This window comes from Scyliorhinus torazame, chromosome 4 (assembly GCF_047496885.1).
Source record: "Scyliorhinus torazame isolate Kashiwa2021f chromosome 4, sScyTor2.1, whole genome shotgun sequence".
Taxonomy (NCBI): Eukaryota; Metazoa; Chordata; class Chondrichthyes; order Carcharhiniformes; family Scyliorhinidae; genus Scyliorhinus; species Scyliorhinus torazame.
The window spans coordinates 9,179,234-9,193,864 of NC_092710.1; the positions used below are offsets into that span (position 1 = coordinate 9,179,234).

At 57.9% G+C, this 14,631-nt stretch overlaps 1 protein-coding gene across 3 annotated transcripts in view; it reads right to left on the bottom strand.

The window, feature by feature from the left end:
* The window catches only part of LOC140411551 (NACHT, LRR and PYD domains-containing protein 3-like), a 109,760-nt gene that overhangs the window by 62,414 nt on the left and 32,715 nt on the right, over positions 1-14,631 (bottom strand). For 2 of the 3 annotated variants that reach the window (XM_072500633.1, XM_072500632.1), the window contains one exon: positions 6,644-6,814. In XM_072500633.1, coding sequence (XP_072356734.1) covers positions 6,644-6,814 — 171 coding nt within the window. Of the gene's footprint in view, positions 1-6,643; positions 6,815-14,631 lie in introns of those variants that run through there. The other variant, XR_011940861.1, reaches the window with a different exon arrangement.

The window sequence follows — 14,631 nt, forward strand, 5'->3', positions numbered from 1 at the left end:
ATCTCTGTAACCTCCCCCAGTCCCTACAACCCTCCCTATCTCTGTACCATCCTCCAGCCCCTACAACCCTCCCTGTCTCAGTAACCTCCTCCAGGCCCTACAACCCTCCCTATCTCTGTAACGTCCTCCAGGCCCTACGGCCCTCCCTATCTCTGTAACCTCCTCCAGGCACTACAACCCTCCCTATCTCTGTAACCACCTCCAGCCCCCACAACCCTCCCTATCTCTGTAACCTCCTCCAGGCCCTACAACCCTCCCTATCTCTGTAATCTCCTGCAGCCCCGACCACCCTCCTTATCTCTGTAACCTCCTCCAGGCCCTACAACCCTCCCTATCTCTGTAACCTCCTCCAGCCCCTACAACCCTCCCTATCTCTGTAACCTCCTCCAGCCCCTACAACCCTCCCTATCTCTGTAACCTCCTCCAGCCCCTACACCCCTCCCTATCACTGTAACCTCTTCCAACCCCTACAACCCTCCCTATCTCTGTAACATACTCCAGCCTCTACACCCCTCCCTATCTCTGTCACCTCCTCCAGTCCGTACAACCCTCCCTATCTCTGTAACGTCCTCCAGACCCGACAAACCTCTCTATCTCTGTAACCTCCTCCAGCCGCTACAACCCTATCGCTGAAACGTCCTCCAGCCCTTGCAACCCTCCCTATCTCTGTAGCCTTTTCTAGCCCCTACAACCCTCCCTATCTCTGTAACCTCCTCTAGCCCCTACAACCCTCCCTCTATGTAACCTCCTCCAGCCCCTACACCCCTCCCTATCTCTGTAACCTCCTCCAGCCCCTACAACCCTCCCAATCTCTATAACCCCCTCCAGCCCCTGCAACCCTCCCTATCTCTGTAGCCTCCTCTAGCCCCTACAACCCTGTCTATCTCTGTAACCTCCTCTAGACCCTACAACCCTCCCTATATCTGCAGCCTCCTCCAGCCCCTACACCTCACCCTGTCTCTGTAACATCCTCCAGCCCCTACACACCTCCATTTCTCTGTATCCTCCTCCAGTTACAACCCCCTACCTTCAATCCCTACAACCCTCCCTATCGCTGAAAACTCCTCCAGCCCTTGCAGCCCTCCCTATCTCTGTAGCCTCCTCCAGCCCATACAACCCTCCCTATCTCTGTAACCTGCTCCAGCCCCTACACCCCTCCCTATCTCTGTAACCTACTCCAGCCCCTACAACCCTCCCAAACTCTGTAACCCCCTCCAGCCCCTACAACCCACCCTGTCTCTGTAATCTCCTCCAGTCCCTACAACCCTCCCTATCTCTGTAACCTCCTCCAGCCCATACAACCCTCCCTATCTCTGTAACCTCCTCCAGGCCCTGCAACCCTCCATATCCCTGTAACCTCCTCCAGCCCCGACAACCCTCCCTATCTCTGTAACCTCCTCCAAACCCCTACAACCCTCCCTGTCTCTGATGCCTCCTCCAGTCCCTACAACCCTCCCTATCTCTGTAACATTCCTACTGCCCCCTACACCCCTCCCTACCTCTGTAACCTCCTCCAGTCCCTGCAACCCTCCCTATCTCTGGAACCTCCTCCTGTCCCTACAATCCTCCCTATCTCTGTAACCTTCTCCAGCCCCTACAACCCTCCCTATCTCTGTAACCTCCTCCAGCCCCTACACGCCACCCTATCTGTAAACTCCTCCAGTCCCTACAACCCTCCCTATCTCTGTAACCTCCTCCAGTCCCTACAACCCTGCCTACCTCTGTAACCTCCTCCAGCCCCTACAACCCTCACTATCTCTGTAACCTCCTCCAGCCCCTACAACCTTCCCAATCTCTGTAACCACCTCCAGCCCCAACAACCCTCCCTATCTCTGTAACCTCCTCCAGCCCCTACAACCCTCCCTATCTGTGACCTCCTCCAGCCCCTACAACCCTCCCAATTTCTGTGACCTCCTCCAGCCCCTACAAACCTCCCTATCTCTGTCACCTCCTCCAGTCCCTACAACCCTCCCTATCTCTGTAACGTCCTCCAGACCCGACAAAGCTCTCTATCTCTGTAACCTCCTCCAGCCGCTACAACCCTATCGCTGAAACCTCCTCCAGCCCTTGCAACCCTCCCTATCTCTGTAGCCTCCTCTAGCCCCTACAACCCTCCCTCTCTGTAACCTCCTCCAGCCCCTACACCCCTCCCTATCTCTGTAACCTCCTCCAGCCCCTACAACCCTCCCAATCTCTATAACCCCCTCGAGCCCCTGCAACCCTCCCTATCTCTGTATCCTCCTCTAGCCCCTACAACCCTGCCTATCTCTGTGACCTCCTCCAGCCCCTACAAACCTCCCTATCACTGTCACCTCCTCCAGTCCCTACAACCCTCCCTATCTCTATAACGTCCTCCAGACCCGACAAACCTCTCTATCTCTGTAACCTCCTCCAGCCGCTACAACCCTATCGTTGAAACCTCCTCCAGCCCTTGCAACCCTCCCTATCTCTGTCACCTCCTCCAGTCCCTACAACCCTCCCTGTCTCTGTAGCCTCCTCCAGTCCCTACAACCCTCCCTATCTCTGTAACATTCCTCCTGCCCCCTACACCCCTCCCTATCTCTGTCACCTCCTCCAGCCCCTACACCCCTCCCTGTCTCTGTAACCTCCTCCAGCCCCTACAACCCTCCCTATCTCTGTCACCTCCTCCAGCCCCTACACCCCTCCCTGTCTCTGGAACCTCCTCCAGCCCCTACACCCCTCCCTCTCTCTGTAACCTCCTCCAGCCCCTACACCCCCTCCCTATCTCTGAAACCTCCTCCAGCCCCTACACCCCTCCCTATCTCTGTAACCTCCTCCAGCCCCTACAACCCTCCCGATCTGTGACCTCCTCCAGCCCCTACAACCCTCCCAATTTCTGTGACCTCCTCCAGCCCCTACAAACCTCCCTATCTCTGTCACCTCCTCCAGTCCCTACAACCCTCCCTATCTCTGTAACCTCCTCCAGCCGCTACAACCCTATCGCTGAAAACTCCTCCAGCCCTTGCAACCCTATCTCTGTAGCCTCCTCTAGCCCCTACAACACTCCCTCTCTGTAACCTCCTCCAGCCCCTACACCCCTCCCTAGCTCTGTAACCTCCTCCAGCCCCTACAACCCTCCCAATCTCTATAAACCCCTCCAGCCCCTGCAACCCTCCCTATCTCTGTAGCCTCCTCCAGCCCCTTCAACCCTCCCTATCTCTGTAGCCTCCTCCAGCCCCTGCACCCCACCCTGTCTCTGTAACTTCCTCCAGCCCCTACACACCTCCATTTCTCTGTATGCTCCTCCAGTTACAACCCCCCTACCTTCAATCCCTACAACCCTCCCTATCGCTGAAAACTCCTCCAGCCCTTGCAACCCTCCCTATCTCTGTAACCTCCTGCAGCCCCTACAACCCTCCCTATCTCTGTAACCTCCTCCAGTTCCTACAAACCTCCATATCTCTGTAATCTCCTCCAGTCCCTACAACCCTCCCTATCTTTGCAACCTCCTGCAGCCCCTACAACCCTCCCTATCTGTAACCTCCTCCAGTCCCTACAACCCTCCCTATCTCTGTAACCTCCTCCAGTCCCTACAACCCTCCCTATCTCTGTAACCTCCTCCAGCCCCTACAACCCTCCCTATTTCTCTAACCACCTCCAGCCCCTACACCCCCTCCCTATCTCTCTAACCTCCTCCAGCCCCCTACAACCCTCCCTATCTCTGTAACCTCCTCTAGCCCCTACACCCCTCCCTATCTCTGTAACCTCCAGCCCCGACAACCCTCCCTATCTCTGTAACCTCCTCCAGGCCCTACAACCATCCCTATCTCTGTAACCTCCTCCAGCCCCTACAATCCTCCCTATCTCTGTAACCTTCTCCAGCCCCTACAACCCTCCCTATCTCTGTAACCTCCTCCAGCCCCTACACGCCACCCTATCTGTAAACTCCTCCAGTCCCTACAACCCTCCCTATCTCTGTAACCTCCTCCAGTCCCTACAACCCTCCCTACCTCTGCAACCTCCTCCAGCCCCTACAACCCTCACTATCTCTGTAACCTCCTCCAGCCCCTACAACCTTCCCAATCTCTGTAACCACCTCCAGCCCCAACAACCCTCCCTATCTCTGTAACCTCCTCCAGCCCCTACAACCCTCCCAATTTCTGTGACCTCCTCCAGCCCCTACAAACCTCCCTATCTCTGTCACCTCCTCCAGTCCCTACAACCCTCCCTATCTCTGTAACGCCCTCCAGACCCGACAAACCTCTCTATCTCTGTAACCTCCTCCAGCCGCTACAACCCTATCGCTGAAACCTCCTCCAGCCCTTGCAACCCTCCCTATCTCTGTAGCCTCCTCTAGCCCCTACAACCCTCCCTCTCTGTAACCTCCTCCAGCCCCTACACCCCTCCCTATCTCTGTAACCTCCTCCAGCCCCTACAACCCTCCCAATCTCTATAACCCCCTCCAGCCCCTGCAACCCTCCCTATCTCTGTATCCTCCTCTAGCCCCTACAAACCTGCCTATCTCTGTGACCTCCTCCAGCCCCTACAAACCTCCCTATCTCTGTCACCTCCTCCAGTCCCTACAACCCTCCCTATCTCTATAACGTCCTCCAGCCCCTTCAACCCTCCCTATCTCTGTAGCCTCCTCCAGCCCCTGCACCCCACCCTGTCTCTGTAACTTCCTCCAGCCCCTACACACCTCCATTTCTCTGTATGCTCCTCCAGTTACAACCCCCCTACCTTCTATCCCTACAACCCTCCCTATCGCTGAAAACTCCTCCAGCCCTTGCAACCCTCCCTATCTCTGTAACCTCCTGCAGCCCCTACAACCCTCCCTATCTCTGTAACCTCCTCCAGTTCCTACAAACCTCCATATCTCTGTAATCTCCTCCAGTCCCTACAACCCTCCCTATCTTTGCAACCTCCTGCAGCCCCTACAACCCTCCCTATCTGTAACCTCCTCCAGTCCCTACAACCCTCCCTATCTCTGTAACCTCCTCCAGTCCCTACAACCCTCCCTATCTCTGTAACCTCCTCCAGCCCCTACAACCCTCCCTATTTCTCTAAACACCTCCAGCCCCTACACCCCCTCCCTATCTCTCTAACCTCCTCCAGCCCCCTACAACCCTCCCTATCTCTGTAACCTCCTCTAGCCCCTACACCCCTCCCTATCTCTGTAACCCCCAGCCCCGACAACCCTCCCTATCTCTGTAACCTCCTCCAGGCCCTACAACCATCCCTATCTCTGTAACCTCCTCCAGCCCCTACAACCCTCCCTATCTCTGTAACCTCCACCAGCCCCTACACCCCTCCCTATCACTGTAACCTCTTCCAACCCCTACAACCCTCCCTATCGCTGTAACATACTCCAGCCTCTACACCCCTACCTATCTCAGTAATCTCCTCCAGTCCCTACAACCCTCCCTATCTCTGTAACCTCCTCCAGCCGCTACAACCCATCGCTGAAACCTCCTCCAGCCCTTGCAACCCTCCCTATCTCTGTATCCTCCTCCAGCCCCTACAACCCTCCCTATCGTTGAAACCTACTCCAGCCCCTACAACCCTCCCTATCGTTGAAACCTCCTCCAGCCCCTACAACCCTCCCCATCTCTAACCTCCTCCAACCCTCCCAATCTCTGTAACCTCCTCCAGTCCCGACAACCCTCCCTATCTCTGTAACCTCCTCTAATCCCTACAACTCTCACTATCTCTGTACCCTCCTCCAGCCCCTACAATCCTATCACTGTAACCTCCTCCAGCCACTACAACCCTCCCTATCTCTTTAACCTCCACCAGCCCCCTACAACCCTCCCTATCTCTGTAACCTCCACCAGCCCCCTACAACCCTCCCTATCTCTGTAACCTCCACCAGCCCCCTACAACCCTCCCTATCTCTGTAACCCCCTCCAGCCCCCCCTATCTCTGTAACCTCCTCCAGCCCCGACAGCCCCCCCTATCTCTGTAACCTCCTCCAGCCCCGACAGCCCTCCCTATCTCTGTAACCTCCTCCAGCCCCTACAACCCTCCCTACCTCTGTAACCTCCTCCAGTCCCTACAATCCTCTCTATCTCTGTAACCTCCTCCAGCCCCTACAACCCTCCCTATCTCTGTAACCTCCTCCAGCCCCTACAATCCTACCTATCTCTGTAACCTCCTCCAGTCCCTACAACCCTCCTTATCTCCGTAACCGCCTCCAGCCCCTACAACCCTCCCTATCTCTGTAACCTCCTCCAGCCCCTACAACCCTCCCTAGCTCTGTAACCTCCTCCAGTCCCTACAACCCTCCTTATCTCTGAAACCGCCTCCAGTCCCTGCACCCCTCCCTATCTCTGTAACCTCCTCCAGCCCCAGAACCCTCCTTATCTCTGTAACCGCCTCCAGCCCCTACAACCCTCCCTATCTCTGTAACCTCCTCCAGCCCCTACAACCCTCCCTAGCTCTGTAACCTCCTCCAGTCCCTACAACCCTTATCTCTGTAACCGCCTCCAGCCCCTACAACCCTCCCTATCTCTGTAACCTCCTCCAGTCCCTACAACCCTCCCTATCTCTGTAACCTCCTCCAGTCCCTACAACCCTCCCTATCTCTGTAAGCTCCTGGAGGGTGTGGAACTCCTCACCTCGTGGACCCAGTGTTTGTGATTAGGGTGTCAGAGTGAGAGGGGGCGATGGGGCGGACACTCACTGTAAGACCTCAATGTTACAGCCAGGAAACTGCAACCCCTCGGCGAGTTGCTGCACCCCGATATCGCCCAGGTTGTTCCTGTTCAAGCTCAGGCCCACAATCGAGACGTTCTGCCCAATGGCAGAGAGGAGGTCGGCTATACAAGCACGGGTCAGGTTATTCTTCGCCAGCCTAGGAATCAGGGACAGAGAGCGAGGCAAACAGTAAGCAGCATCAATAGAACCCTTCAGGAGGAGGCCCCATTCAGCCCCTTCTCCAGCCTGTTACACAGGAACAGGAGGAGGCCCCATTCAGCCCCTTCTCCAGCCTGTTACACAGGAACAGGAGGAGGCCCCATTCAGCCCCTTCTCCAGCCCGTTACACAGGAACAGGAGGAGGCCCCATTCAGACCCTTCTCCAGCCTGTTACACAGGAACAGGAGGAGGCCCCATTCAGCCCCTTCTCCAGCCTGTTACACAGGAACAGGAGGAGGCCCCATTCAGCCCCTTCTCCAGCCTGTTACACAGGAACAGGAGGCCCCATTCAGCCCCTTCTCCAGCCTGTTACACAGGAACAGGAGGAGGCCCCATTCAGCCCCTTCTCTAGTCTGTTACACAGGAACAGGAGGAGGCCCCATTCAGCCCCTTCTCCAGCCTGTTACACAGGAACAGGAGGCCCCATTCAGCCACTTCTCCAGCCTGTTACACAGGAACAGGAGGAGGCCCCATTCAGCCCCATCTCCAGCCCGTTACACAGGAACAGGAGGAGTCCCCATTCAGCCCCTTCTCCAGACTGTTACACAGGAACAGGAGGAGGCTCCATTCAGCCCCTTCTCCAGCCCGTTACACAGGAACAGGAGGAGGCCCCATTCAGCCCCTTCTCCAGCCTGTTACACAGGAACAGGAGGAGGCCCCATTCAGCCCCTTCTCCAGCCTGTTACACAGGAACAGGAAGAGGCCCCATTCAGCCCCTTCTCCAGCCTGTTACACAGGAACAGGAGTAGGCCCCATTCAGCCCCTTCTCCAGCCTGTTACACAGGAACAGGAGGAGGCCCCATTTAACCCCTTCTCCAGCCTGTTACACAGGAACAGGAAGAAGCCCCATTTAGCCCCTTCTTCAGCCCGTTACACAGGAAAAGGAGGCCCCATTCAGCCCCTTCTCCAGCCTGTTACACAGGAACAGGAGGCCCCATTCAGCCCCTTCTCCAGCCTGTTACACAGGAACAGGAGGAGGCCCCAGTCAGCCCCTTCTCCAGCCTGTTACACAGGAACAGGAGGAGGCCCCATTCAGCCCCTTCTCCAGCCTGTTACACAGGAACAGGAAGAGGCCCCATTTAGCCCCTTCTCCAGCCCATTACACAGGAACAGGAGGCCCCATTCAGCCCCTTCTCCAGCCTGTTACACAGGAACAGGAGGCCCCATTCAGCCCCTTCTCCAGCCTGTTACACAGGAACAGGAGGAGGCCCCAGTCAGCCCCTTCTCCAGCCTGTTACACAGGAACAGGAGGAGGCCCCATTCAGCCCCTTCTCCAGCCTGTTACACAGGAACAGGAGGAGACCCCAGTCAGCCCCTTCTCCAGCCTGTTACACAGGAACAGGAGGAGGCCCCATTCAGCTCCTTCTCTAGTCTGTTACACAGGAACAGGAGGAGGCCCCATTCAGCCCCTTCTCCAGACTGTTACACAGGAACAGAAGGAGGCTCCATTCAGCCTCTTCTCCAGCCAGTTACACAGGAACAGGAGGCCCCATTCAGCCCCTTCTCCAGCCTGTTACACAGGAACAGGAGGAGGCCCCATTCAGCCCCTTCTCCAGCCTGTTACACAGGAACAGGAGGAGGCCCCATTCAGCCCCTTCTCCAGCCTGTTACACAGGAACAGGAGGCCCCATTCAGCCCCTTCTCCAGCCTGTTACACAGGAACAGGAGGAGGCCCCATTCAGCCCCTTCTTCAGCCTGTTACACAGGAACAGGTGGAGGCCCCATTCAGCCCCTTCTCCAGCCTGTTACACAGGAACAGGAGGCCCCATTCAGCCCCTTCTCCAGCCTGTTGCACAGGAACAGGAAGAGGCCCCATTCAGCCCCTTCTCCAGCCTGTTACACAGGAACAGTAGGAGGCCCATTCAGCCCCTTCTCCAGCCTGTTACACAGGAACAGGAGGAGGCCCCATTCAGCCCCTTCTCCAGCCTGTTACACAGGAACAGGAGGAGGCCCCATTCAGCCCCTTCTCCAGCCTGTTACACAGGAACAGGAGGCCCCATTCAGCCCCTTCTCCAGCCCGTTACACAGGAACAGGAGGAGGCCCCATTCAGCCCCTTCTCCAGCCTGTTACACAGGAACAGGAGGCCCCATTCAGCCCCTTCTCCAGCCTGTTACACAGGAACAGGAGGAGGCCCCATTCAGCCACTTCTCCAGCCCGTTACACAGGAACAGGAGGAGGCCCCATTCAGCCCCTTCCCCAGCCTGTTACACAGGAACAGGAGGCCCCATTCAGCCCCTTCTCCAGCCTGTTACACAGGAACAGGAGGAGGCCCCATTCAGCCCCTTCTCCAGCCCGTTACACAGGAACAGGAGGAGGCCCCATTCAGCCCCTTCCCCAGCCTGTTACACAGGAACAGGAGGCCCCATTCAGCCCCTTCTCCAGCCTGTTACACAGGAACAGGAGGAGGCCCCATTCAGCCCTTCTCCAGCCTGTTACACAGGAACAGGAGGAGGCCCCATTCAGCCCCTTCTCCAGCCCGTAACACAGGAACAGGAGGAGGCCCCATTCAGCCCCTTCCCCAGCCTGTTACACAGGAGCAGGAGGCCCCATTCAGCCCCTTCTCCAGCCTGTTACACAGGAACAGGAGGAGGCCCCATTCAGCCTCTTCTCCAGCCCGTTACACAGGAACAGGAGGAGGCCCCATTCAGCCCCTTCTCCAGCCTGTTCCACAGGAACAGGAGCAGGCCCCTTCAGCCCCTTCTCCAGCCCGTTACACAGGAACAGGAGGCCCAATTCAGCCCATTCTCCAGCCTGTTACACAGGAACAGGAGGAGGCCCCATTCAGCCCCTTCTCCAGCCCGTTACACAGGAACAGTAGGCCCCATTCAGCCCCTTTTCCAGCCTGTTACACAGGAACAGGAGGAGGCCCCATTCAACCCCTTCTCCAGCTTGTTACACAGGAACAGGAGGAGGCCCCATTCAGCCCCTTCTCCAGCCTGTTACACAGGAACAGGAGGAGGCCCCATTCAGCCCCTTCTCCAGCCTGTTACACAGAAACAGGAGGAGGCCACATTCAGCCCCTTCTCCAGCCTGTTACACAGGAACAGGAGGAGGCCCCATTCAGCCCCTTCTCCAGCCTGTTACACAGGAACAGGAGGAGGCCCCAGTCAGCCCCTTCTCCAGCCCGTTACACAGGAACAGGAGGAGGCCCCATTCAGCCCCTTCTCCAGCCCGTTACACAGGAACAGGAGGAGGCCCCATTCAGCCCCTTCTCCAGCCCGTTACACAGGAACAGGAGCAGGCCCCATTCAGCCCCTTCTCCAGCCTGTTACACAGGAACAGGAGGATGCCCCATTCAGCCCCTTCTCCAGCCTGTTACACAGGAACAGGAGCAGGCCCCATTCAGCCCCTTCTCCAGCCTGTTACACAGGAACAGGAGGAGGCCCCATTCAGCCCCTTCTCCAGCCCGTTACACAGGACCAGGAGAAGGCCCCATTCAGCCCCTTCTCCAGCCTGTTACACAGGAACAGGAGGAGGCGCCATTCAGCCCCTTCTCCAGCCTGTTACACAGGAACAGGAGGAGGCCCCATTCAGCCCCTTCTCCAGCCCGTTACACAGGACCAGGAGGCCCCATTCAGCCCCTTCTACAGCCTGTTACACAGGAACAGGAGGAGGCCTCATTCAGCCCCTTCTCCAGCCCGTTACACAGGAACAGGAGGAGGCCCCATTCAGCCCCTTCTCCAGCCCGTTACACAGGTACAGGAGGAGGCCCCATTCAGCCCCTTCTCCAGCCTGTTACACAGGAACAGGAGGAGGCCCCATTCAGCCCCTTCTCCAGCCTGTTACACAGGAACAGGAGAAGGCCCAATTCAGCCCCTTCTCCAGCCTGTTACACAGGAACAGGAGGAGGCCGCATTCAGCCCCTTCTCCAGCCTGTTACACAGGAACAGGAGGAGGCCCCATTCAGCCCCTTCTCCAGCCCGTTACACAGGACCAGGAGGCCCCATTCAGCCCCTTCTACAGCCTGTTACACAGGAACAGGAAGAGGCCCCATTCAGCCCCTTCTCCAGCCTGTTACACAGGAACAGGAGGAGGCCCCATTCAGCCCCTTCTCCAGCCTGTTAGACAGGAACAGGAGGAGGCTCCATTCAGCCCCTTCTCCAGCCCGTTACACAGGAACAGGAGGAGGCCCCATTCAGCCCCTTCTCCAGCCTGTTACACAGGAACAGGAGCAGGCCCCATTCAGCCCCTTCTCCAGCCCGTTACACAGGAACAGGAGGCCCAATTCAGCCCATTCTCCAGCCTGTTACACAGGAACAGGAGGAGGCCCCATTCAGCCCCTTCTCCAGCCCGTTACACAGGAACAGTAGGCCCCATTCAGCCCCTTTTCCAGCCTGTTACACAGGAACAGGAGGAGGCCCCATTCAACCCCTTCTCCAGCTTGTTACACAGGAACAGGAGGAGGCCCCATTCAGCCCCTTCTCCAGCCTGTTACACAGGAACAGGAGGAGGCCCCATTCAGCCCCTTCTCCAGCCTGTTACACAGAAACAGGAGGAGGCCCCATTCAGCCCCTTCTCCAGCCTGTTACACAGGAACAGGAGGAGGCCCCATTCAGCCCCTTCTCCAGCCTGTTACACAGGAACAGGAGGAGGCCCCAGTCAGCCCCTTCTCCAGCCCGTTACACAGGAACAGGAGGAGGCCCCATTCAGCCCCTTCTCCAGCCCGTTACACAGGAACAGGAGGAGGCCCCATTCAGCCCCTTCTCCAGCCTGTTACACAGGAACAGGAGCAGGCCCCATTCAGCCCCTTCTCCAGCCTGTTACACAGGAACAGGAGGAGGCCCCATTCAGCCCCTTCTCCAGCCTGTTACACAGGAACAGGAGCAGGCCCCATTCAGCCCCTTCTCCAGCCTGTTACACAGGAACAGGAGGAGGCCCCATTCATCCCCTTCTCCAGCCCGTTACACAGGACCAGGAGAAGGCGCCATTCAGCCCCTTCTCCAGCCTGTTACACAGGAACAGGAGGAGGCGCCATTCAGCCCCTTCTCCAGCCTGTTACACAGGAACAGGAGGAGGCCCCATTCAGCCCCTTCTCCAGCCCGTTACACAGGACCAGGAGGCCCCAATCAGCCACTTCTACAGCCTGTTACACAGGAACAGGAGAAGGCCCCATTCAGCCCCTTCTCCAGCCTGTTACACAGGAACAGGAGGAGGCCCCATTCAGCCCCTTCTCCAGCCTGTTAGACAGGAACAGGAGGAGGCTCCATTCAGCCCCTTCTCCAGCCTGTTACACAGGAACAGGAGGAGGCCCCATTCAGCCCCTTCTCCAGCCCGTTACACAGGAACAGGAGAAGGCCTCATTCAGCCCCTTCTCCAGCCCGTTACACAGGAACAAGAGGAGGCCCCATTGAGCCCCTTCCCCAGCCCTTTCCACAGGAACAGGAGGAGGACCCATTCAGCCTCTTCTCCAGCCCGTTACACAGGAACAGGAGGAGGCCCCATTCAGCCCCTTCTCCAGCCTGTTACACAGGAACAGGAGGCAGCCCCATTCAGCCCCTTCTCCAGCCCGTTACACAGGAACAGGAGGAGGCCCCATTCAGCCCCTTCTCCAGCCCGTTACACAGGAACAGGAGGAGGCCCCATTCAGCCCCTTCTCCAGCCCGTTACACAGGAACAGGAGGCCCAATTCAGCCCATTCTCCAGCCTGTTACACAGGAACAGGAGGAGGCCCCATTCAGCCCCTTCTCCAGCCCGTTACACAGGAACAGTAGGCCCCATTCAGCCCCTTTTCCAGCCTGTTACACAGGAACAGGAGGAGGCCCCATTCAACCCCTTCTCCAGCTTGTTACACAGGAACAGGAGGAGGCCCCATTCAGCCCCTTCTCCAGCCTGTTACACAGGTACAGGAGGAGGCCCCATTCAGCCCCTTCTCCAGCCTGTTACACAGAAACAGGAGGAGGCCCCATTCAGCCCCTTCTCCAGCCTGTTACACAGGAACAGGAGGAGGCCCCATTCAGCCCCTTCTCCAGCCTGTTACACAGGAACAGGAGGAGGCCCCAGTCAGCCCCTTCTCCAGCCCGTTACACAGGAACAGGAGGAGGACCCATTCAGCCCCTTCTCCAGCCCGTTACACAGGAACAGGAGGAGGCCCCATTCAGCCCCTTCTCCAGCCTGTTACACAGGAACAGGAGCAGGCCCCATTCAGCCCCTTCTCCAGCCTGTTACACAGGAACAGGAGGAGGCCCCATTCAGCCCCATCTCCAGCCTGTTACACAGGAACAGGAGCAGGCCCCATTCAGCCCCTTCTCCAGCCTGTTACACAGGAACAGGAGGAGGCCCCATTCAGCCCCTTCTCCAGCCCGTTACACAGGACCAGGAGAAGGCGCCATTCAGCCCCTTCTCCAGCCTGTTACACAGGAACAGGAGGAGGCGCCATTCAGCCCCTTCTCCAGCCTGTTACACAGGAACAGGAGGAGGCCCCATTCAGCCCCTTCTCCAGCCCGTTACACAGGACCAGGAGGCCCCATTCAGCCCCTTCTACAGCCTGTTACACAGGAACAGGAGGAGGCCCCATTCAGCCCCTTCTCCAGCCCGTTACACAGGTACAGGACGAGGCCCCATTCAGCCCCATCTCCAGCCTGTTACACAGGAACAGGAGGAGGCCCCATTCAGCCCCTTCTCCAGCCCGTTACACAGGAACAGGAGGAGGCCCCATTCAGCCCCTTCTCCAGCCTGTTACACTGGGCAGGAGGCCCCATTCAGCCCCTTCTCCAGCCTGTTACACAGGAACAGGAGAAAGCCCCATTCAGCCCCTTCTCCAGCCTGTTACACAGGAACAGGAGGAGGCCCCATTCAGCCCCTTCTCCAGCCTGTTAGACAGGAACAGGAGGAGGCTCCATTCAGCCCCTTCTCCAGCCTGTTACACAGGAACAGGAGGAGGCCCCATTCAGCCCCTTCTCCAGCCCGTTACACAGGAACAGGAGAAGGCCTCATTCAGCCCCTTCTCCAGCCCGTTACACAGGAACAGGAGGAGGCCCCATTCAGCCCCTTCCCCAGCCCTTTCCACAGGAACAGGAGGAGGACCCATTCAGCCTCTTCTCCAGCCCGTTACACAGGAACAGGAGGAGGCCCCATTCAGCCCCTTCTCCAGCCTGTTACACAGGAACAGGAGGCAGCCCCATTCAGCCCCTTCTCCAGCCCGTTACACAGGAACAGGAGGAGGCCCCATTCAGCTCCTTCTCCAGCCTGTTACACAGGAACAGGAGGATGCCCCATTCAGCCCCTTTTCCAGCCTGTTACACAGGAACAGGAGGAGGCCCCATTCAGCCCCTTCTCCAGCCCGTTACACAGGAACAGGAGGAGGCGCCATTCAGCCCCTTCTCCAGCCTGTTACACAGGAACAGGAGGAGGCCCCATTCAGCCCCTTCTCCAGCCCGTTACACAGGACCAGGAGGCCCCATTCAGCCCCTTCTACAGCCTGTTACACAGGAACAGGAGGAGGCCTCATTCAGCCCCTTCTCCAGCCCGTTACACAGGAACAGGAGGAGGCCCCATTCAGCCCCTTCTCCAGCCCGTTACACAGGTACAGGAGGAGGCCCCATTCAGCCCCTTCTCCAGCCTGTTACACAGGAACAGGAGGAGGCCCCATTCAGCCCCTTCTCCAGCCTGTTACACAGGAACAGGAGAAGGCCCCATTCAGCCCCTTCTCCAGCCTGTTACACAGGAACAGGAGGAGGCCGCATTCAGCCCCTTCTCCAGCCTGTTACACAGGAACAGGAGGAGGCCCCATTCAGCCCCTTCTCCAGCCCGTTACA